Source organism: Eptatretus burgeri, chromosome 1, assembly GCF_056783735.1.
Source record: "Eptatretus burgeri isolate ZD-2024b chromosome 1, Ebu_testis_v1, whole genome shotgun sequence".
Classification (NCBI taxonomy): domain Eukaryota; kingdom Metazoa; phylum Chordata; class Myxini; order Myxiniformes; family Myxinidae; genus Eptatretus; species Eptatretus burgeri.
In genome coordinates, this window is record NC_140961.1 from 86,494,470 (window position 1) to 86,517,251 (window position 22,782).

General features: G+C 41.7%; 1 protein-coding gene across 2 annotated transcripts in view; it reads right to left on the minus strand.

Annotated features, from left to right (window-relative positions):
* Nucleotides 1–22,782, minus strand: part of ABTB2 (ankyrin repeat and BTB domain containing 2) — a 234,954-nt gene that overhangs the window by 31,933 nt on the left and 180,239 nt on the right. For both annotated transcript variants that reach the window (XM_085890955.1, XM_085890947.1), the window contains exons 9-10: nt 7,392–7,488; nt 6,663–6,798 (exon numbers count right to left, since the gene is read on the minus strand). In XM_085890955.1, coding sequence (XP_085747081.1) covers nt 6,663–6,798; nt 7,392–7,488 — 233 coding nt within the window. The remainder of the gene's footprint in view (nt 1–6,662; nt 6,799–7,391; nt 7,489–22,782) is intronic.

The following is a 22,782-nucleotide window of genomic DNA, read 5'->3' on the forward strand; positions in this document are numbered from 1 at the left end:
CCAGTAGAGAGGTGCAGGAAGCTCACTCATGGCGATAAGAAGTGCTTGACTGCAGTTATTTTGTCCAAAGGCTGTGCTACCAAATATTTAGTCAAGGGTGTCAATAATTTTGTTAATGCCATTTCTTTTTAAAAAAAGATATGTTAAGTTCTGAATCAAAAATAAAGGTTCTGTAATATTAACAGTGAATTTAAAGAATTGCGGAGACCAAATACATTTGTCAATTTCAACTTATTTTTTGAGAAAATTGTGAGTTATTTGAAAAAAGTGCACAAGGGTGCCAATATTTTGGCCACCACATATAGACACAGCTCAGTGGGTGATACAAACTGATGTCTGTATATTATCTTACTGATCTGGATATGTGTATTTTGCTTTCTTTATAAACTCTTTTATCTATTCCCCTTAAAAAAACCCAACATCAATAATTTTTTTCAAAACATTTCAAAAAATAAATAAATGTGAAAACAGAGGGTTGAAATCTCAAAAATAAACAACCAAACAAGGTCGGAATGACACCACATTACGAAGCCATAATACGACACCACAATCTTCTTATTGATTACAATCACGACATATTTTGATATTTTACTTTTGTTACTAAATATTAACTTATTGTGATGGAACAACATCAAAAGATATCATCATGTTATCATGATGTTATATTGTTGTGTCGTATTGTGGCATCGTAATATGGTGTTATTCCAACCTTGTTTGGTTGTTTTTTTGAGATTTCATCCTCCATAATTTTACATATTTTTTAAGCACGTTTTTTTTCTTGTGTTAGAAGTATTGTTACATGAAAGAGGGGGATGGAGTGGATCCAAAACTAGACTGTGGTAAGTGTAGTATGGTCTGTGTGTTTTGCGTCGGTTAGATTTCCATGTAACAGGGTTCTGTCAGAGTAAGTCGTTTGCTACATGTGGCGCTGAGGAGGCAGTGTATGTAATTTATAGACAGGGTAAACAAATTGATTTTGGATATGCAAAACCTCTTCTCTGTGGGCTAGGCGAGCTGTGGACTTTCCATCGCAGAGGCACATGGTGTCACGTGTACAACGAGGCCAACTATGGAACGCGCAAGCAAGGAACCATTCACTCTAATGACGCACTCTGCAGAATTGGCTGCAGCATGCCTGCATATCTCCTCCTTAACCTAAAGGATAATTAGGTCTCAAAAAGGTAGTCATAGTTCATTCAGTCAAATGCTTTCTCCTGATCCAGAGTAAAGTGCAAATTTGAGTTTTACTCATGTCCGCACAGTGTATGAAGTCCCTGACCAGAGATATATTGTCAAATATTGTTCTGCCAAGGACAGCTTATGAATAGTCAGGGAACACTAATTTTGGAAACACAGGTCCCAGATAATTTAACAACAGCTTTGCCATTATTTTGTAGTCCATGCATAACAGAGACACAGGGCAGTAGTTTCTCATGTCTCTTAAGTCTCGCTCCTTTCGCAATGAGATCCAAAGTTGCTCGACGGCAAGACCGCGGCATTAGGCCTGTATCATCTGCCTCTGACTAAACTTCGGTTATCAAGCCCAATCAATTCCCATACTTTGTTGTAGAACTCACAAGATAGGCCCTCAATTCCAGGGAACTTATCCAGTGACAGACTTTGCAGAGCATTTGTCAATTCATCCAGAGACAAAGGAGCATCGAGTCGTTCTCAATCCTTTGGGGGCAACCACAAGAAGGCTATTCCACAACATACCACAACATTTAGTGTCCACACTTTTCCGCAAGTACAGCTGAGCATAAAAGGCTGAAATTCATTCATGAACACTTCTGCAATCATTGTGAAAAGAGCCATCTTCTGCCAGAACGCTGCATATAGTTTTAGCACAACTTTTGCACTTTTCCAAAGCTTGAAGATAGCTCAGGGAATATTCGTCTTTGAAAAGTAACTGCAACTGAGAGCGCACATATGCTCCCCGTGCCTTCTCACTGTTGCACACTTTCAGAGTATTCTTCTTTTCTTCGTAAAAATGTAATTCAGCAGGGTTAAGTGTTGTCAGGCGATAACAGCTCCTCTTCTATCTTCCTGATCTCTATCCCAAGTGTTTTACTTGTTCCATATCCTGTAAGTACTCCTGGCACAACAATTTCAACCGTACCCTCAACACATCCCACCAGAGTCCAAGTGAACAGAAATCTCCTTTTCTGTTTTTCAAAGCTTTCCTCAAATATACTTCCAAAATACTGAAAGAAAAGCTTCATCCTGAACTAAGTTATTGTTGAAGTACCAGAGACCAGCACCAGACCTTGTCTCAGCCAGAGAAAGTTTTATCCAGGCCAGATTATGATCTGTAAAATATGCAAATTTGATACTGCAGTCACTGTCATTCCTGTACCAATGGTGAGACAGATAGATTCTGTGCAGTCAAGATTGCAAGATATGGCCACCCCTGATACCAGTGTATGTAAATGTTGTGTTGGTGGGGGTGCTGTCTACACAAAATGTCTCTCAGGTTTAATTACATTACGATATCTTGTAACACTTTAGCAGAGGGACCATGTAGCTCTTGACCCACTCGATCGAGGGAGGGATTGAGAGTGCAGCTAAAGTCCCCTCCAATAATTACATACTCTTTGTCAGGCAAGGTGAGCACACATCTCCACATGTGGTCCAAGAAACGCACTCTTCAGATTCCATACATGGCTCATAAACATTCATAAGGTTAATAACAACATCCTCAAACTGTATTTTCATGTGTAACTAACGGCCTCAACTGACCTCATTTATCACAAGCGTATCAGACTTAAAATATGATGAGAAGAGGATAGCCACCCCACAGGATGTATCTGTTAGGTGACTGAAATACGCCGATCCTTGCCATAGATCCTTGCCATTAGAAAGCAACCTCTTGAGTTGAGTGGGTCTCTTGTAGAAAGGCTACTCCAAGTTTCTCCTTCAATCAGTGGGACAATACCTGATGCATGCAGAATGCATCTTTACATCCATTGATATTCAATGACATCCAGATGAAAATCTATTGTCGTCATTATATAAATTAAAGTTCTATGTTTTTATAAAGTAGAAAAACCCCACCTAAGTCACTTCTTGCTTTGACCAACAGATCAACAGCTTTGAAATAAACTTCCTGACACTGACTTGTTCAGCCAAAACTGAAGTCTTACTTTTGTGTCCTTCTCTTCTCAGTACATACAGTGAATGCACGAATAAATTATGAACTTTGCACCATTTTAAGGCCATTTCAACTTTCTTCCTCCTGTGTAAACGTTTTTCAAGGAACTCGCTAAAATTTAATTGCAAGGAATACAAGAAAGATGCCTTGAGGGCAGTTCTGACTCAAAGCTCATCATCGCTTCTTGATCTCCTTCCCAGGCACCAATACTCCCCTGATCTTCACTATGTGGGATCTCATGGTCTCTCCACTTTGTTATGTCTTCACTCCGTGACAAATCCTCTACCTTGTCATTACTTTAAAAGAGACTTAGCACAGGCTTCTGGAAACACAGATGAAACTTCCACTGCTATCACTGCTATAGATATTGCTGCCTCACTAGGCAAAGGTGTAGGAATTAAAGATACTACATTCAAGGGGATGAGGGGTCATCTGTTTTCGGTGCTTTTGGTGAGATATGCTTGTTGACTTCCCCCTGTACACATCATGTGGGTGTCGAGGAAACACACAAGAGCTGAATCAGTACAGGCGATGCCTCAGATGCCTTCTCAGTCTTCTTTGACTCTGTGAAGTCAGGAGATGTCACCGAGTCCACTGTCATTATCATACTGGGTTTGGTTGTGGATACTTTATCACTCTGTTCACTCTTTGGCAGGTCACTGGTTACATTTAGCAGCCGATCACATTCATGATCTGTTTCCTGTGAACAGTAACTACCCCTTCCTCTATTTGTTCAGGTCGAGTAACCAACTTTATATTTTACAAAGTACCTGACTTTGTAGATCGTTTTGCCATTTCCTCATCAGGTGTATCTTCACAAGGATCAACATGTTCACCCATTTCTCTGATCTTTTGGTTCTGATTTTCTTTTCTGTGCTATTTTCCCTTTCCCCAACTTTACCATCCACCAATGGTCCATGGCAGAAGGTAAGCCAGGGCTAGGACATCCCACAGAAACCACTCTTCCTTCAACTTTTCTGGGCATCGAGGAGCAGTTATCCCTTTACAGACATCTCGTTTGGCACTTCCATCTTTCCTTGGCTGTTCAAGGCCCCAAAGAGCAAACACTTATTTTAAGATAGTGGGGCAGTCTGCTCTCAAGTGATCCTTTGCCTTACAAACAAAACAAGGTTCATTAGTCATGTAAAAAAACCTGATAATTACTGCCTTCAAACGGAATAACAAAGGATTGGTGTTGGTTTAATGGTTATGGTGGTGGGCTTTGGATCCTAGGATCCTGAGTTCAAATCTCGCCAAGCTCTTGAATTAATATTAGGTGGGGTTAACTCGGCTTGTCATCCTTCCGAGGTCGGCAAAATGAGTGCCAGCTTGCTGGTACACTGTGTCAGAGTGGTAACCCATGTAGGATTGTGCCCAATAGCCAAAGAGACTGCTAAAGCAGCACCAATGCTCTACACAGAGTACGGTCCCAATCGCCTTCTCCTCCAATTCAGTGTTGTTATTCAGTTCAATGGAAACTTGTCTTTTGAAGGACAAGATATGACGGAGGACAGGCAAATGATATCCGAGAGGCACAGGCCTAATGGGTGATCTCAGCACCCCCAATCGCTCCAACATTGGCAGAGCTGAATGATCGGCAATAAAAGGAGGATGTTGAAGAGCATGATCTGTGTACCAATGCTTGAAAGCGGCTCAACTTGGACAAACAACGATATGCCAACATTGCCTTCCTCAATTACCTTATTTGCAGCCTTGTACTTAAGGAAGAACACAGCTATTCTGTAAATTTTAGAGGCTGCAACTATTGCTGATGAACCAACAACGTTAGCCATTGCACTCACATATGCTTCAATTTGGGTAGTTTGTCGCAACTCGTATCACACACCATATTTCCTTGTCAAGGACTGAAACTGGTGTGCTATGCTGTTCACACCTGCACCAGAAGTGCTGGCACCAACTTTAGCCCAATCTTGAGTCATAGGCACAATTCAAAAATAATTATCCCCTGTGTGAACGAAAGTTACAAAAAAAATAAACACGTTATTAATCAAATAATGCCCTCGCTCTTACCAAAGTGTGCAAATTTAGCACAAGAAATGGTAATTAAACCAAAAGCCATAGGATCACAAAGTATTTTTGCAAATAACACCAAAGTCGGGTTTCACTCGACCCACGGGCACTCCCGCGCTAGCTGGGCCTACACATAAAAAGCCTAATGAAGTCCAACAGACCGTGAAAAAAAAACATCGAAATGAACCAACTCGGTTCAGATAATCCAAACAAAACAAAAATACAAACAAAAAACCGAAGAGTATGAAGAGGATGAAGAGGAGTGGTGAAAATTAGAATCGCTCAAGGAGCAGCAAAATGGCGTGGAGTAGTAGTAGTAGTAGTAGTAGTAGTAGTAGTAGTAGTAGTAGTAGTAGTAGTAGTAGTAGTAGTAGTAGTAGTAGTAGTAGTAGTAGTAGTAGTAGTAGTAGTAGTAGTAGTGGTTTTGGTAGTAGTAGTACCATATTAATTCCTATGAATTTAAATCTGTAGTAAAGTTTTGGCCTTCAGATTAAGATATTTGATATGCTCCAAACAGCAGGGAGTGAACTAATTGCATCATGAGAAGGGGTGGTGATGGATCATGTGATTCCTGTTGCCATGCAATATACCACAGTCATGCCTTCACTCAGTATAACATGCTCTATAATCAGCCAAGCCCTCAAATAGTGAGTTACACGAGAATAACCCATTCATCGTGGGTGGATTAGCTCGTCCTCAGCTCTTACATACTATTTTGCAGTCACACATACATGCCTTAGCTTCGGAAAACTTCAGACTTTCTCAGGACTAACCCTGCTGTGTGAATTTTTTTCTTTGTTGGAAAAACCCTGCTGTGAGACCATTCTTTTGGTTTGTGATGTTCATCAATTAAGAAACAGCAATTTGAATATTGAAAGAGGTTTTGTTAAAATTAAAATATTACAACAAAGCTGAACACACATACTTTAGAACAAAATATATGCAAAGCTCTGAGGTTTGGAAGGCATCATTCATACACTCTGGTTCAATGGCTAAAATGCTTCGTCAAACAAGGCAGTTTCTGCTGATACAAAGGTTCTTGAAGCTCAATGACACAATTAAATCAAGGGTGTTAAAACTTCCAAAACCTTTTACTGGCAAAGATTTAAAAAAAATTCAAAGTTAGAAATAAACATAGGAAGACAAAGAGGAAGTTTGAAAACAAATAAAGACAGAGGAAAAAAGAAAGAAAAGAAGGCAAGGAAGTACAAATGCCTTTCAGAGGTCTTGCAAATTATTAGCATAATAAGTGGATGACGACTTGAAGTTGGATTAATTCGGATAGGAGAAAAACCTCCACAAAAATGGATCAATGATCCAGGATGAGATCTCGACAGGGAAATGCCATGGACCACAACCCAAACGAGGTGGTGTGCAATGGTTATATATAAACATCAGAACATAAGATGACTACAAGTAGTAAACTGAGTGATGACCAGGGTGTCACGTTAAGAGTCCATCATTGCATGATAAGAATTACCGGTGGCCATGTGCTGCGGCCTGGCTGAAGGCACTCATTCCACCTTGCAAAAACAGACCAAGGCTGTTGTGATGAACGGTACACACCATGGGGTCAGCACCATACTTCAAGAGCAAACTCACAAGTTCGTGGCTTCCTGGTGAGTAAGGAGACAGAAAGTAAAAGGAGTGAGGACATGTGGGTGGAAAAATCGAAACAAAATGTGTTTGGCAAAAATGAGTGTAAAGTGATCTGCGGTGGTATTTTTAAAAGAAGCAAAGTAATACGAGCATTGACAAAAAAATCCCACTGAAAAAGCAAAGGAAAATTGCAGGATAGCTTCCTGAACAAGAGCGAGAATTGCTTTGCAATACATGTCCCCTACCGATGTGATATTTTCTAAGTCTGAAAAGGACATAACTCTGTGAAAAATTGATGAAACACCCTGAAACTCGAACTTGTTCTGTTACTTATCATAATAAAGCCGCATACCAAGTTTCAGTTAAATATGTTAAAGGGGATGGGGAAAAAAGTCTGAAAAACCACAGGTTGGATAGTCGAACAGACAGACAGAGGGAGAGCAAAACTATAGTCCCCTGCAGTGAAACCGGTAGGGGACTAATCAGGAAAACACACACACAGATGCATGGGGTAAATATAAAGGAAAAGCATAACAGTTGTGATTCTTCACAAAATAGAAGGCTGCCAATGATCCTCAGGAGGAAAAGGTGCTTTGGGATGTGGCAATACCTGCAGCAGAAGCAAGCTGCAGTGGAGTTTCTGCAGCATTATTGTCCTCAGCACTGCAGTGGAACCCTTCGACATTGGCACCTGCTTCAAGAAGCAGCTGGAAAACAGGACGAAGACCAATAATGGTTACCGATCTTATTCTTACGAACCTCATGTACCACATTCCTTTCAGACTTACAAAAGTCTGCCACCACTTAACAGAGGAAAAGGTACATCTGAAAATCTGATTATCACGAGATGTGGCAGTCGTTTAATCAATCGATCCACCGTGGCAGGCGAGAGCCTTCAAAAACGTAAGTATATTTCACAAAATCAAACAAGAAAAAGAGCAACAGAGATTGCAGATCCTCACCAGGACTTATTTTGTGTGGTGTTTGTGTACTGGTGTGTTATGTAATTAATAAGAGACATAACTGAACTGCCACTTTCTAACTGCTGGCAGTGATGAACGTCCAAGACGTCCCATTTTGATGCAATCCCACTTTGATCGGACACCCAACCCTGACCCATGACATTTATTATTATTCAATTGAATTTAGAATGGGATTAGAGTAAATTAAATTCAAGTCAAATGAGAGACTAAATAGTTACGGTCCTGCATTGGAGTCATCAGAAAGAACCGAAACAAGCAAAAAGCAAAGATGAAGTCATCAGGAGGAACCGAGATAGGATTCACATTTCAGCTGCTACTCCTCTACCCTCAAACCCATCGAGGCACAGCCAAGTGAGCCTTATTCAAAAAAATAAATAAATAAAAAAGATCAAAAATACATAAATAATTATGCCTGCGAGACCATGTGTAAGATCATGTTGAAATTTAAATAATATATTCCCCATCATTACTGGATGACACTTGTGAAGTATCACATTAATTGATTAAGTGGTTCAAGTGAAATATTAAAAAAAAAATTGCTCAATGCAATATGACTGCCAGATCATGTGACATCAAGAATAGATTGGCATCCTCAAGGTATGGGAATATTTGCGTGAAGGTTCCCCTCGATCTCTCCAGCCTTTCTGGAGAAGAAGGTTTTTTTTATTTATTTATAGGTTTTAGGGTAAATCCAATATGGCTGCTAAACCATTTGATCTATTACATCATATGGGCGAACCTTTTGTTCCTCATGGATAGGCGGTCTTACGTGTAAAGTTTCACCTCAATGTGTTCAACCACTTCAGAGAAGAAGATTTTTGAAGGTTTTATTTTTCAAAAACAATATGGCTGCCAAATCACGTGACCGATGGCGTCATCAAATTTTTTTCCTGTGGACCATTTTATCCCAAGATGACCTTCAAAAATTTTCATACTGATCAGATGTAGCGTTCTACATACGCATTTATGACGTCATAAGGAAGGCACCTATGACATCATTTAAAAAAAAATCACACTTATTCCCCATGAGGAGTACTTGCCATGTGAGAAGTTTGAATTTTTTCCGTCGTGCAGTTTCAGAGATATAGACGTCCAATTAATTCAGTTTTTTCCAAAAATGGCTGCCATAACACGTGACCTACGACATAATCATTATCATTAAAACATTTTACATGAGTAGTCACTCATATGGTGAAAATTTTGTCTCAATCCAACAACGGTTAAGGAGAAAAACACTCAAGTTCTGTGCGGACAAACAGACAGACAAACAAATGAAAAATCACTCATGGAGTGACAACTTGGCGAAATGGAACGGCACTCAATAGAGAACATATCTACGCCAGGTTGAACAGTTTGCATTTTGTGTGCCACTGATAGGTCAGATCTGATTCTGGACCTTAACCAAAATCGAATTGGCTTCTTCTTGTCACCTAACCAGCTCTTCCAGCTTGTTTTGTCACAAGTCATCCAAACTTTTAGAGAGAACATGCTATACGTGTTTTTTGGCCCCATCTCTAAATGGTGCAGAAACACCTGAAAAACTCTCGAATCCGGATTCAGATCTTCATTAAATTCAAAGCAATTAGTCCTTTTCACACACCCACACACACACTTTTTGAGATATCATGCAACATCATTTTTCGCCCCATCTCTCAATGGTGAGGAATCAGTTAAAAATTAAATAATTATTGTATCAACATTGAGATTTGGATCTTCACCAAAATTGAATACATTCTTCCGATGACACTCCCAACCTGTCCACCAAGTTTTTTTTATGAATCCATCCATAACCTTTTGAGATATTGTGCGAGATATAATTTTTGGCCTTATCTCTCAATTGTGAAGAATCACTTCAAAAATTTGAGTAGACGTAGATGTGGATCTTTACCAAAATTTAGTGTGGCCGTCCTAAGCCGGTTGCCGACACCCGATAAAAAATTGAAAACGATTACTTGAAACTATGGCCAAACATCATGTGACAAACAGACAAAAAAACAGACAGACAGACCGACAGACAAATGTGACAGACCAACATACTTGGCAAACATAACCTTTCGCAGAATGTGAAGGTAATTAAATTTTTTCGCCAAAAAATAACCAAACAAAATAGACTCAAATGCAATACCCTCTCATTGAGCGAGGGTAATAACCAGGGATCGTGATCACGAGGAAACGCCGGCAGTTTTGGAAGGAAGGAAGGGAATGTAGTTAATAAATAATTAGAGAGAATGAGAATAAAATAAATCTAATAAAGAAGGCGCCACACACCAGAGTCAGTCAATGGCAGGAAAAGGGACAAAATCCAGGGGACTCAGCTCTGGTGGTAGTGGGGACGAGCAGGCAATGAGGGGACGATGAGGTGAGCAGACGGTCACCAAGACAATGAGGAGATGAAGCAGCAGGCAGACGAAATGGGCACAGGGTGAAGACAGGCACAGGCAGGCAGAGGGAGGCAGGCAAGATGACCTCCGCAAGACTATTCTCACATTCTTTCTCCCCGTCGTGTTTCCCGTTTTCCTCAGACATCGATCGCCTCATCAACTCTCTAACTGTAAATCTCAACTTCCAGATCAGGACTCTCTGGGCAACGCTCTGCCCCCTTGGGAGGCATCTATAACTTCGCCCCTTGGGAGATGACAAACGCTCCTCCCCTCGCTCATGCTGAGTCTATGCTGAAGGTTGACATAGAGGTTATAAACACAATTTCCTTCACCATAATCCCGATCTAACTATTACCATGCACCATCCCATGAAGGGTGCAAAAACAAACGACAATTATTCAGCTAACATTTTCAAACTTAATACATCAAGATTGCCTAACTACCCATACATGGACCATTCTGCTCTATACATTTCTATCTGCTCTAAGGTTATATCCCCCCGGTATTGTAGCTCCAGCTTTAACACTTACAGGCACACACCTAACTAACCTTAGGGCCCAGTCACACCTTGACGTTTTAGCCAGCAATGGCAACGTATCAAAATGTATGTAAAACGCTAGTGTACGCTGAAGTATTGATGTTTTTTTTCCAGTTTTGGGCATACAATAACGAGTTGGACGTATGCATAACGTATTAGTAACGTACACAGAACGTTTCAATAACATATAGATAACTTATACCAACGAATGCTTAGCGTGTTGTCAGCGTTCACAACCTATGCTCAACGATAGTCTAACTTACCTATAGCGCGGCAGCGTATCGCCGACGATCACGTGGCGTAGGCTATTAATAGGCTGCGGCTCGACGATTCAAATCATAACCGCACTAGACATCGCAGTGTCAAGCCGCTGTCACACCTTGACGTTTTAGCCAGCGTATGCCAACGTATGAAAAATTTGCCGAATATGCTGGCACACGTCGAATACGTTATGGGTAAGTTTTGTATACGTTAAGAGCATGCTGAAGCACACTGGCATACGTCGTCGTACGCCGAGCACGTCGACAAAATTTCAGCATGTTGAAAATTTTTCGACGCATCCAGCATATGACTCACACATTCCGCATACGCTGGCATAAGTTGTAGGCACGTTATGCGATCGTTGACACACATCGACACACGTTACTTGTAAGTTACTCATAAGTCGAAACACGTCGAGGTAATGTTTAGCATACCCGAAACTTAATTTTTAAACTATGAGTAGCGTGCTTTGAACCTATGTGTAACGTACCTCCAACGGACATTGACGTATGTAGATGAATTTGATTGACGTCTTCCGGACGACCACAGAACTTACTGAACGTGTTTCTAACTTACAGCTACTGAACAATGGTGTATTGGCAGCGTTTAGGGGAATTGGTATATAAAAATGGGCTTCACAGGAGGAACCCGTCAGTGTTCCAGATTCCATGTTTTTTTTTGTTTGTTTTTTTTTAAATCATTGAGCGGCAGCCTATTAATTATATTATATTATAACCACACTAGAAATCGAAGTGTCAACATCACCGTCATGCCGAAGGGAAAAAAAAAAAAAAAAAAACATGGAGTCTGGAACACTGACGCGAACCATTTCCTCGACGTGTTTCGACTTATGAGTAACTTCCAAGTAACGTGTTTCGACGTGTGTCAACGATCATGTAATGTGCCTTCAACACGTTACGCATAAGTTAGAAATAAGTTTCGGATACGCGAACCATTACCTCGACGTGTTTCGACTTATGAGTAACTTACAAGTACCGTGTGTCGACGTGTGTCAAGGATCGCGTAACGTGCCTACAAGTTATGGCAGCGTATGCAGAACGTGTGAGTCATACGCTGGCATATGTCAAAAAATTTCAAGCATGGAAAATTTGCTAACAGCTCGGCATACTACGACGTATGCCAGCTTACTACGACATATGCCAGCGTGCTCTTAACATATACAAAACTTACCCATACATATTCGACGTGTGCCAGCGTCTTAGACAAATTTTTCATACGTCGGCATACGCTGGCTAAATCGTCAAGGTATGACAGGGCCTTTAACTAAATATATCAGGAGGGGCTGTGGGAAGTGAGCCTTCACAAACTTACCAAAAATCCTTACCATACTACCCCCTTAGTTGCAAACAAAAGCCTTTCAGTTAGGTACAATTTGTGTTTCTCTCCGGTGTCCTCACTCCGATTTCCTGGAGAGGGGAGAGAATGGCTGGCAAAAACACAAACCGGCCTACCTTAACAACAATTTTCCTAAAACAAATCAAACTCCACCACTTGACCATGTCCCCCAGTGGATGTCACCTGCTCCCGCTGTTAGTTGAGCCCAAATACCCAATTTGACTTGTCCAATTTCATTGGCTACCTGTCCTCCATAGCACATATCAAGTTGCGTTGGACCGAGTGGAACATTCATGCATTCATAAACAACAAGAACAACAATCACATTCCTTGCAAGGCCATTGCTTCATCTTTAAATACTACATGTGTGGCCCTCAACTTGGCAGTGTGGAGGTCCTGCACAAACAAGACCATGGAGGCACTTCAGGCTGTGGTGCCCACAGTCCAGGCACAATCGCTGACCTCACAATTTCTTTGCGCCCCCTACCCCCTTCAACTTCTCAACCCCCAACAGCCAAACACCTCCTTGGCTGTACATCCCGCTGGGGAGGGTCTCCACAACACAGCATCTCCTGGCCTCCGGCATTCTTGGCCTCCCACCGGGTCGCCAAGGGTCTCCTACCTAATGGTCGCCCACACAGACCCTCCTCTGACAGGACTCCCAAACTCCAGAAAACTCCGGCTGCCAGGAACGCATGACCTCAGGAGAGACACAGTCACCGCTCCTCCAGAGCCCCATCTGTACCTGTGGATACGCATACCTTCCACACCGACAAAACCTCAAATGGCACTCCCTCCCCCACTGCCATACAATTTTTTCCACCAACAATACACGCTATGGTGCACATAACCTGCCATGGCCTGCATGCATGCTAATTACAACCACTCAAACAAAATGCAATTTTAAATTTACAATGTAGTACACCCATTTTAACCCTTTCCACCCGATCCACAGCCTGGTTCTCATGGTCACTCTTGCCCGTCACCCATAAAAATTCCCCAAATCACCTACATATCTCCAATAGCAAAGCGTGGTGAGTCCTGACAATGGGGAAAGGTAAATTTAACCACAATCAAATCACCACTGCACCTGCCGTTCAATAGCAGCAGCACCTGCTGCAGCCATTCTTCCCATGAAATTAATGCCAATTTAATCCAGGACTCTCTTTCCAAACCGAGAGCACATAAATAATAGTGGACTATCTGTGGAAGGTTATACAGGCCTCTCAGGGCATTTCCAAAACACTCCATAATGTTCCACAGAAGCTCCATTGGTGTCCAGTGGGCTGTGTTGATACCCAGTCCGTCCAGATCGACCTGCGTACATTAATCAGCACAGCATGGCAGGTCGCCACATCCTGGCTGTTCCAGAACCTCAGGGAGAGGCTGCCAGGCCACATGCCTGGGCGGTCACCTCATCAGGCCCTTACTGGCCCTCATTGGTGCCACCATCAAAGCACGACTAGCAACAACTCCCCATATTGGTTCTCATAGCACACCATACATGTGCCCAGAAAGAACCACATCGGATCCCTAGAGGTCTCAACTCCCTCCAGGATCCGGTGACCCCACTGGCCCAAGACCCTCACTCAGACGGCGCCCCAATGGACAAGGAATGCCACACTCCACCAGACTCCCCGTGGGACCCGGGTCATGCCATTGTACCTGTGGTCAGACCCCACATCAAAATCCTGCTAGTGGAGCTCACCAGCTGCCTGGCTCAACTCAATCTCTCAGAGGGGCAATTTCCCACGAGGCCGACTCCCTTAAACCCACCTGCTCTGAATCCTGTAGCACGGGGACCAACTCCCATCAAGGCTGCTCCAAAACAATTTCCCATTTAAATTTACAATTCCTGGCCTCGTGTTTCCAAACGCAGCTGCATATAACCACATTATTAGGCTTTTCTGCCCCCTCCTGCAGCTGCTGCTGGCCTGAGCATCCTGCTCTCCCAACTTTCCTCCATTGTCATGAGATAATAGCTGCTCATGACTCACAGCTCCGACTGCTGCATTTGCAGCACAAAAACATTTCAATCCAAAATGGGGCTCCAACTGACACAGACCGACAGTGGCCTTTCTCTTTCTCAATGTCCTACCATTACACTTTTTTATTACCTGCTGCACTGTGGCAGCCAAAACACACCCCGTGCGCCGAGGAGCAACAAACCCGGGCACCGAGTCGACCCCAACATGGTCCACCCGAAACATCCCGGGAACCGACACGACCTTCACCGACACCAGCTCACATCTGATGACGGATGCAGCCTCACTCTACAGTGCAAGCTCGGACCCGCACACCAGCAGTCCAGTCTCACTCCGACCATGAGCAGGCTTGCCCATCACCCGACACGTCACAGGCTCAGACACGTGTCTCACCAGGTGAGTGTTCAGACCAGGTGTTCGGATGCCTGCACGCACCTTGGAGCCGGCACCGCGCCACATAGTGATGGTCCCCAGCATGCCAGAACAACCCTGCTGGGTCCAACCACACACCCATGAGTGTCACACTGCAAACCACGGAGGTTTCCTCACCTGGAGCCTGCAATACTTCCTTCTATTCCCTCTTTCCTGCTCGTCACGTGGACAGTTTCTTCCTGGGATAGAACGGCATCCACACCAACGCAATGTTTGTTCAGGCTATTATCATCTATCAAACATGTCCCAGTGGAATTTTGCTTCGTCCCCCCAAAGTTAGACAAACATGCCATTCCATCAATTCATGCTTCCATTTTTTTTCCCATCGTTCATGGTTTATTTTTTATTCATTTGTTAACCCATTTTATCCATTCGCTCAATTTGGTCATCCATTTTATTATTCAATTTATTCATATGTTCATTATTTTCATTCCTTTGTTCATTCATATTCTTCATTAATATCTAACACAGGGCCTGGATAGACATTGAACTTGCTTCCTGGCTCAACGTCTCAGAAATGGGGGTGATTCCTACCCTAACCTTCGAAGTAAGCCCCCAAACCTGGCTCACTTCTTTCATCCTAGCTGCTTCCTTCTCCCACATAATCCTGCACATCAACATTTCGTGCAGTGGCTTTCTTCCCACACGCGCCAAGGAAATGTTTTTTTTTTAAGTTATATTTTAAAATTCACAATGCACTCCACTGCATTCTCCCAAGACCAATTAACTATAAATTTCAAAGGTTCAAAAATCCCCCTTCTGACACCAATCTAGCATCGACAGCTCAACTTACTTCGAGCTTTACTTGGCGGGAAGGTAAAATCCCGTGATGTTCCGAGCATCTTAACTCCTGTGGAGACGTTCTGAATTAATGGTGGCCAACGCGCACGAGGGGTTGTGAAGGAGAGGAACAATGAGGAGACAATGACCAGGATGATGACTAGGATGATGAGGTGAGCAGATGATGACCAGGATGATGAGGAGACGAAACAGCAGGCAGATGAAATGGGCACGGGGCAAAAACAGGCATGGGCAGGCAGAAGCAGGCAGGCAAGATGATCGCCTCAAGACTCTCCTCACAATCTTTCTCCGTGTCGTGTTTCTCATTCCCCTCAGACGTCAATCGCCCCAGACTCTCGAACTCCCAACCACCAGCTCAGGCCCCTCCCTCTTCTGTCAGTCCAACACTCCGCCACCTTGGGAGGCGTCTATAACTCTGTCCTTGGAAGGTGACAAACGCTCCTCCCCTCGCTATCATGCCGGATCTCCAGCGCCACGTGCTGGAGGTTGACATAGAGGTTGTACGCACAATTTTCTAAACCATAATCCCGAGGTAACTATGACCATGCAGCATTCCCTATATGGTGCACATACAACCAAGACAATTATTAAGCTAATGTTTCCCTACTTAAATACATCGAGATTGGCTAACTACCCGTACACGGGCCATGTTTCTCTATACATTCCTATCTGCTCGAAGGTGTTATCTCACCCCACCATCCCCCCCCCCCCCAAACACACAAACATAATATTTTCAGCACAAGTCAATGCCTGAAATGTCAACTTTGTCAAAGTAAACTGTCCATTATATTACTATCTTCTTTCAAGGCAATTTCTAAAACACACATGATGTGGATCACTGAGGATAATATTTTTACAGTTGTCATTTTTTTCTTCTTTTCCAGTTGATTCTCATGGATGAGTTTGATTTGGTTCAGTATATTTTTTTCAAGTTTTGAACAAAGGGAATATAATATTACATCGTTTCGTGAATGAAAATGTATGACTTGGTTGGGGGCTTGTGAGAGGTGGAAGCATGAAACAGCAGGATTGAGCAACACCAGAAGGAAGGAAGAAGAATGGGATCGACAATCTACCAATAAATAGCAAGAGGGGGCAAGACCAGAAGGAAGGGAGGAGGATGGGACCATTAATTTGTGAATGGAAAGAGAGGAACAACAGGCCCTGATTCTTAGCATTCTGCCAATATACCAGTGAATCTTTATGCTTTAGACTCTACTATATCCAGGTGTGAGGTGGGGGTGGGGGAGAGAATCTGATAGGTTGAAGGGGAAACGGACCCACCACAGCTGAGAGTCATAGCCCTCAGCACCGAGGATGAAAGCCATTCGATGGTCATCCTTCTAAGACCAGACGTTCTACGTATTTTGCTTTCACACAGAAAAATGAATTTCCCCTTTTAAATGCCACCAGGTTGTGATGGTGCTTCAAGGGTTATATTAGCAACAATAATACATGATCATGCATCTGAAGGAGGGCATTTCAATCTTGAGGATCTCACTACCTTTAATGCATAAGGATTACAAAATGATTTATGATTTGTAAACAAAGGGATTGCTTCCATGCTGTGTGAAAGGGTTTGGAATAACCTGCCATGTTATATGCCCTTCTTGTCTTTTTCTAAGATGAGGTTAGGTTTTGGCAACCACTCATAAGCAGTAGTGCAAAGGTTTAAAGCAGCCCCTGAAAGCAAAACCATCTGCATTCATTTGTTATTTTGTATCCTGTTACTGGCTTATTTCATTTTGCAATCCATGTGCTGCTCGTGCTCTTGTCATCACTAAGATTCATGACCACTACTACGTGATATTATTCTACCCCTGCCCTCCTTTATTATGGAATATTGCAATGAAATAAAATATACAAAACAAACCCAGCATAAATAAATAAAATAAAATAAAAAAATTAAAAGGAAATTTGGACATCAAACCCATGCCACAATCCTTACTTCAACACTCTTGCATAACACTGTCATGCTCCAAGCATGATTGCATGCATATTGGAATCAAAGTAAATATAATATAATCTAATTTACCATAAAGAGATTTGCCAATCAAGAGGTTTAATGAGGCAGCTGCAGCAATGATAAACCAGGAACGTTTTTTTAAAATGAGTCAAGGTGGTCAATACTATGTCCAATCTGGAGAGAAAATTGGAGTTTGATTAGCTGCAAGACCTAATGTTACACAAAATAGCTTGCAATCCTCAACGTCCAGATTACAGGGGACCGAGGTAGCCAATGATGCCGGACAGAATCTGTCGAACTGTTACTGCAGCCGGCAGGCCTGTTCATCCATAGTCAGTGCAGCATCGTTGGCTATCTACGGTGAAATGGCAAGATTAAATGTTGCCTCCAAAGGATTGCACATTCCATGCTGTTTTCTGCTGGCAGTGAACCAGATGATAGTTTAATTCAGGATCTGATTCTGTCGGGAATCAAACCCAGGAACCGACACATCTGAGGCAAGAACATGCAGTACAATGAGCAAAATAATAATAATAATAATAATAATAATAATAATAATAATAATAATAATATAAAACGATGTTGGCAGTGGTTGTTAAACGTGTTACAACAGCAATGAGAGTAGCTGTAGAAATTCTATCCCACATACTAATAAAATAAAAATCGATTTTTAGTTCCAACGCAGAAATAGGAGAAACTCAAACCCCCACGTATTCCAAAGTGTTCTTTGCTTTGTGGTGAAACAAAACATATCTGATAATGAAGCTGGTAGTGAAACCGATCATGAAAGTGATTATGAAATGAGATGTGTGCCATTTTAAATACTGTGGACATATGTTTAACTACTCTCCCCCTATGGGAGGATAAAACAAAACGAGGAACACGTGGTCTTCGTATCGGTGAAATCAACCAACATAGGTCTGAGCCATTGTCCTTTGTTAAAATTTTGTGCTATGCATGGTTATTTCCTTTCAGCATTCTTTGAAGTGTTCATAAAAACTAAATTAATACTATTTGTTTCTTAAAATAAATAAAATAGTCTTGTTATAAAGATGTGAAAAGTAATTAAATTTCAATATAAAAAAATTCCATGTGTTGCAAACACCAGCATTCCACGGGACCAAGCATCTTGATCTTTGAGCTCAAATCATCAGTTGCTTTTTAATCATTTATGGTTTCTCCTTTTTGGCTGTTTCCTCTTCTTTTTCACTTGCCTTGCATTATAATAAACCAAGAGTAAGGTCGAGCAAGATGACTGGTGCTGGCTTAACTGGTTAGGTAGCTGGCTTCAAGATATATAACTGATCTTGAGTGCAAGCCCCTGCAGGCCACTGAATTAACACCAGATGGGTTGACTCAGCCTGTCATCCTTCCGAGATGGACAAAATGAGTATCAACATGCTGGGGTAATAACCATTTGGGATAACCTGCGTCAGAGTGGTGACCCATCCAGGCCTGTGCTGCTTGCCAATGAAACTGCCTCGACAGCCTTACGCACCTTATAGCGTGAAAGGAATGGTATTGTATTAATATGGAGCAAGATGTCATTGTCGTTTAAGTTTGGGAAAGATGTCCCTCCCATATAGCCTCCTTGGTCCTCGTTATATGTTTAGTTGGTCTGCACCAGAAGGCTCTAGGTGATGGCAGAGCTGGCAATTTCAAATGGCAAATGTTTAGTGTACTAAACAAAAGTACTGAGGAGGATGTGTATATCGAGGAGAGATCTAATGGATACTTTACTGACAGGTACATCGTAGCACACCTTGCATTAATACCTCTGGAAGTGCAATGCCACAGTTACATTAATAAATGCTGTTCACTGAATTATTTCACAGAAAGCTGATTTACAGTTTACATTAAAGGGGAATCCAATTTGAAATTTATTTGCAATTAAAAGGACTGAAAAAAGCACAAGAGTAATAATGAGACCTCTGAACCGTGACGTCAGGGAGTGAAAGGATTAAATTTCAAGATGGTGGCATTTATATAAATCAATTATGACATGAGCTCTGATTCCAATCGTGATTCCAGGAGCAAGAGTGAGTCTGAAATATTTTCATGGATGTCAATGAACTGATCCTTGGAATGAATGGAAAGTGCTGATGGATGAAAAACAATTTACAAGTGGTTGGTTTAGCGCACGTCATAGTGCCCTATCGTTGAACCATACACAAGCAATGGGAGACAGAGAGCGATCACTTACAAAACAAGGTTTAGTAAATTTTACTTTATTTAAAATCAGTGGAACAACCCTGAAGTATCTGTTTACCAATTATCTCATCAAGCAAGTTTAGTGTTTTTGAGGCATTGTCTGCCAAGATGAATTACCATTTCTGCAACAACACTACCACAACAAATCACAGGCTGCCATAGCCAATGCTTGCAATACTGGACATGACACTTACCCACAACTTTCAGCTCAAATGTCAACTTATATTTGAGTCGCATGAAAAAAAATTCAAATGTAAAATAAATTAATTATAATTTTCCTTGACCGGATAAAGCAGTAGATTGATTGCACAGGAACAGAAAAATAACATCGAATTCACATCCAAGCTTAGGAAAAATGCACAATCATGTACTTACTGTACATACTTGTCAGTTTGCTGTGAGAGTTTCAAAAAGTATCACATGTTACATCACATAACTGCTGCAAGGTCCGACACTGACCAGCCATTGCCCCAGCTCAGCTCACTGGGGTTAGCCTTATAATCGGTCACACATTCGCAAAAGGATGGCCTTACTTTTCCAAACATTGTGCTTTCTTACATTTAATAGTACGTAAAGCATCGTCTCTTGATTAAAATCTCTCAATGCCAAAAGAGCTGGCCTACTCTGTTGTACTCTATCGTCTCATAACACTGCTCATTAAAATGAGCAGAACACAATGTAATCATGCTCTGACATTTTATACAAATTCTCATCCAAATCCTGGCCACTTTGGGGGTCCCCTTGATCTCTTATGCAATTCGAAGCTATCTTTGATTTTGTTGCTGCAACCACAGATGACAAATCAATGGGGCATGATGCCAAGAAATGTATGAAAAACAGGAAAACAGTCGCTGTAGATTCGTACGTTATGCACCGTGAAAATCAGTGGTGGTTTATGTCATTTCACTCCGTGATGTCGCAACGTCAGAGGTCACAGAAATAATGCTCAAATAAACAAACCTTAATGAGAAAATTACATATTTTAAATTTACAAAATTGAACAACGAAAAACGAAGTGTTTCCGATTCTTAAGACACCAAAGTCGTCTTTAGCATAAACAAAGGTTATAGATGTTTGGTTTCCCCTTGAAATAATGTTAATTATTATTATTATTTCATATGCAGCCTGTGGAGAGTACTGACAGTAAATGGGGGGGTGGGCAGGTGTGGTTGCTTGCATCATTGCTGGGATCATGGCTGTGCCACTGAAGCAGTGCCCCGTTTCCGGTGAGCAGATACTTATTTTGCCGACATTGGTAGGATGACAGGCTGAGTCAACCCACCTGGTGTTATTTAACGGCATGACAGAGACTCAAGCTCAAGACTCCGGGATCTTAAGACAGCCACATTCACCGTTAAACCAACACTAGGCTATAATGTTCCACAACAGTGCATAATTAGTATACGTATCATATCATGCACCGTGATGTAACATTCCACATTTCAGATGTTATGTAAATGCATCAAGGTTCTGGAAGTTAATATTAAAATGTCATCAATGATGCAATAAAATACAGATAGCACTTCATTAACAATGAACAAAAGATAATATTGTCAGTTAAGGCCCGGTCACACCTTGACGTTTTAGCCAACGTATGCCGATTTTTGATTTTTTTTTCTAAAACGCTGGCACACGTTGAATACGTTATGGGTAAGTTTTGATAACATTGAGAGCACGCTGAAAAACACTGCCATACGTCGTTGTACGTTGACTTTAAACGTTGTACTTTTTGGTTGTCCTCAAATTTTTTCATGCATGAAATTTCACGACGTATGCCGGCGTATGACTCACACGTTCCGCTACGCTGGCCACAAGTTATATGCACGGTCTGCGATTGTTGACAGACGTCAACACATGCTACTTGTAAGTTAATCATAAGTTGAGACACGCCGAGGTAATGTTTAACATACCCGAAACTTATTTCTAACCTATGATTAACGTGTTGTTGGCACGTTATGCGATCGTTGCCACACATCGACAGACGTTACTTTTAAGTTACTCATAGGCTGAAAGACGTCGGTATAATGGATCGTCCTTGCGTCAGCGTCCACGGCCACGGCCAGGACACTTATTTGCAGCATTCTTCAAACTTTTCTTCGGCATGACGAGGATGTTCACACTTCAATGTCTAGCTTGGCTATGATTCCAATTGTATATCAGCAGCATCTATTTAAAATAGTCGAGTTTGAGCGTTTTAACACGTTCAGAAGAAACGCTTCAAATTTCCAAACCCCAGCGTCAAAAAACAAAGGCGAGTGACAGCAATTTAAATCGTTCATTGTAAACAATGAAAATAGCTGAGTGGTACCGTTTAAAAGTCGTTGAGTGTAAAAAAATCCAATTGATGAGCGCAAGCGTCGACTTTCAATAGTGGAGATGCAGCCATTTAAATCGTTGAGTGGCAGCCGATGAATAGCAACCCCCACGTCACCGGCAAAGATAAACTGCCGCACGATATGGATAAGTTAGGCTATCGTTGGGCATATTTTGTGAACGCCGGCTTCACGATAATTATTCGGTGGTATATCGTATCTATAAGTAATCAAAGCGCTCTATGCACATTATTAGTTCATTGTGAATTTGTCCAACCCGTTATGAATAGACCTAAATCATAAAAACAAGCTATAGCTCATTGTTGAAAAAGCCCCATAAAAAATTAGCCGCAAAGAACTTCGAACAATGGTGCAAAGATGTCTCCTACCCGTGGACACGCGGACGCAAGGATGATCCATCATAACCCACACCCTCCCCCTCACACTCACCTAATACTGCCAACATGAACAAACTACTACTAATACTAATACTGATACTGATACTGAAACTGATACTGTTACTGCTGACATGGACATCGACTCAAAAAGGACTCGAAAACACTGTTGGGTTTCCCTTTTATGAGCAGCATTTTTATATACCAATTCCCAAAACCACTGGGAACACGTCTTTATATGGCAATTGTAAGCTAGAAACACGTTAATTTATTTTTTTGTCGACCGGAAGACGTCATTGGAATACATCTACATACGTCGATGTGTGTTGGGACTACGTAAGGAATTGGTTCAAAGCACGTCAAACATAAGTTAGAAATAA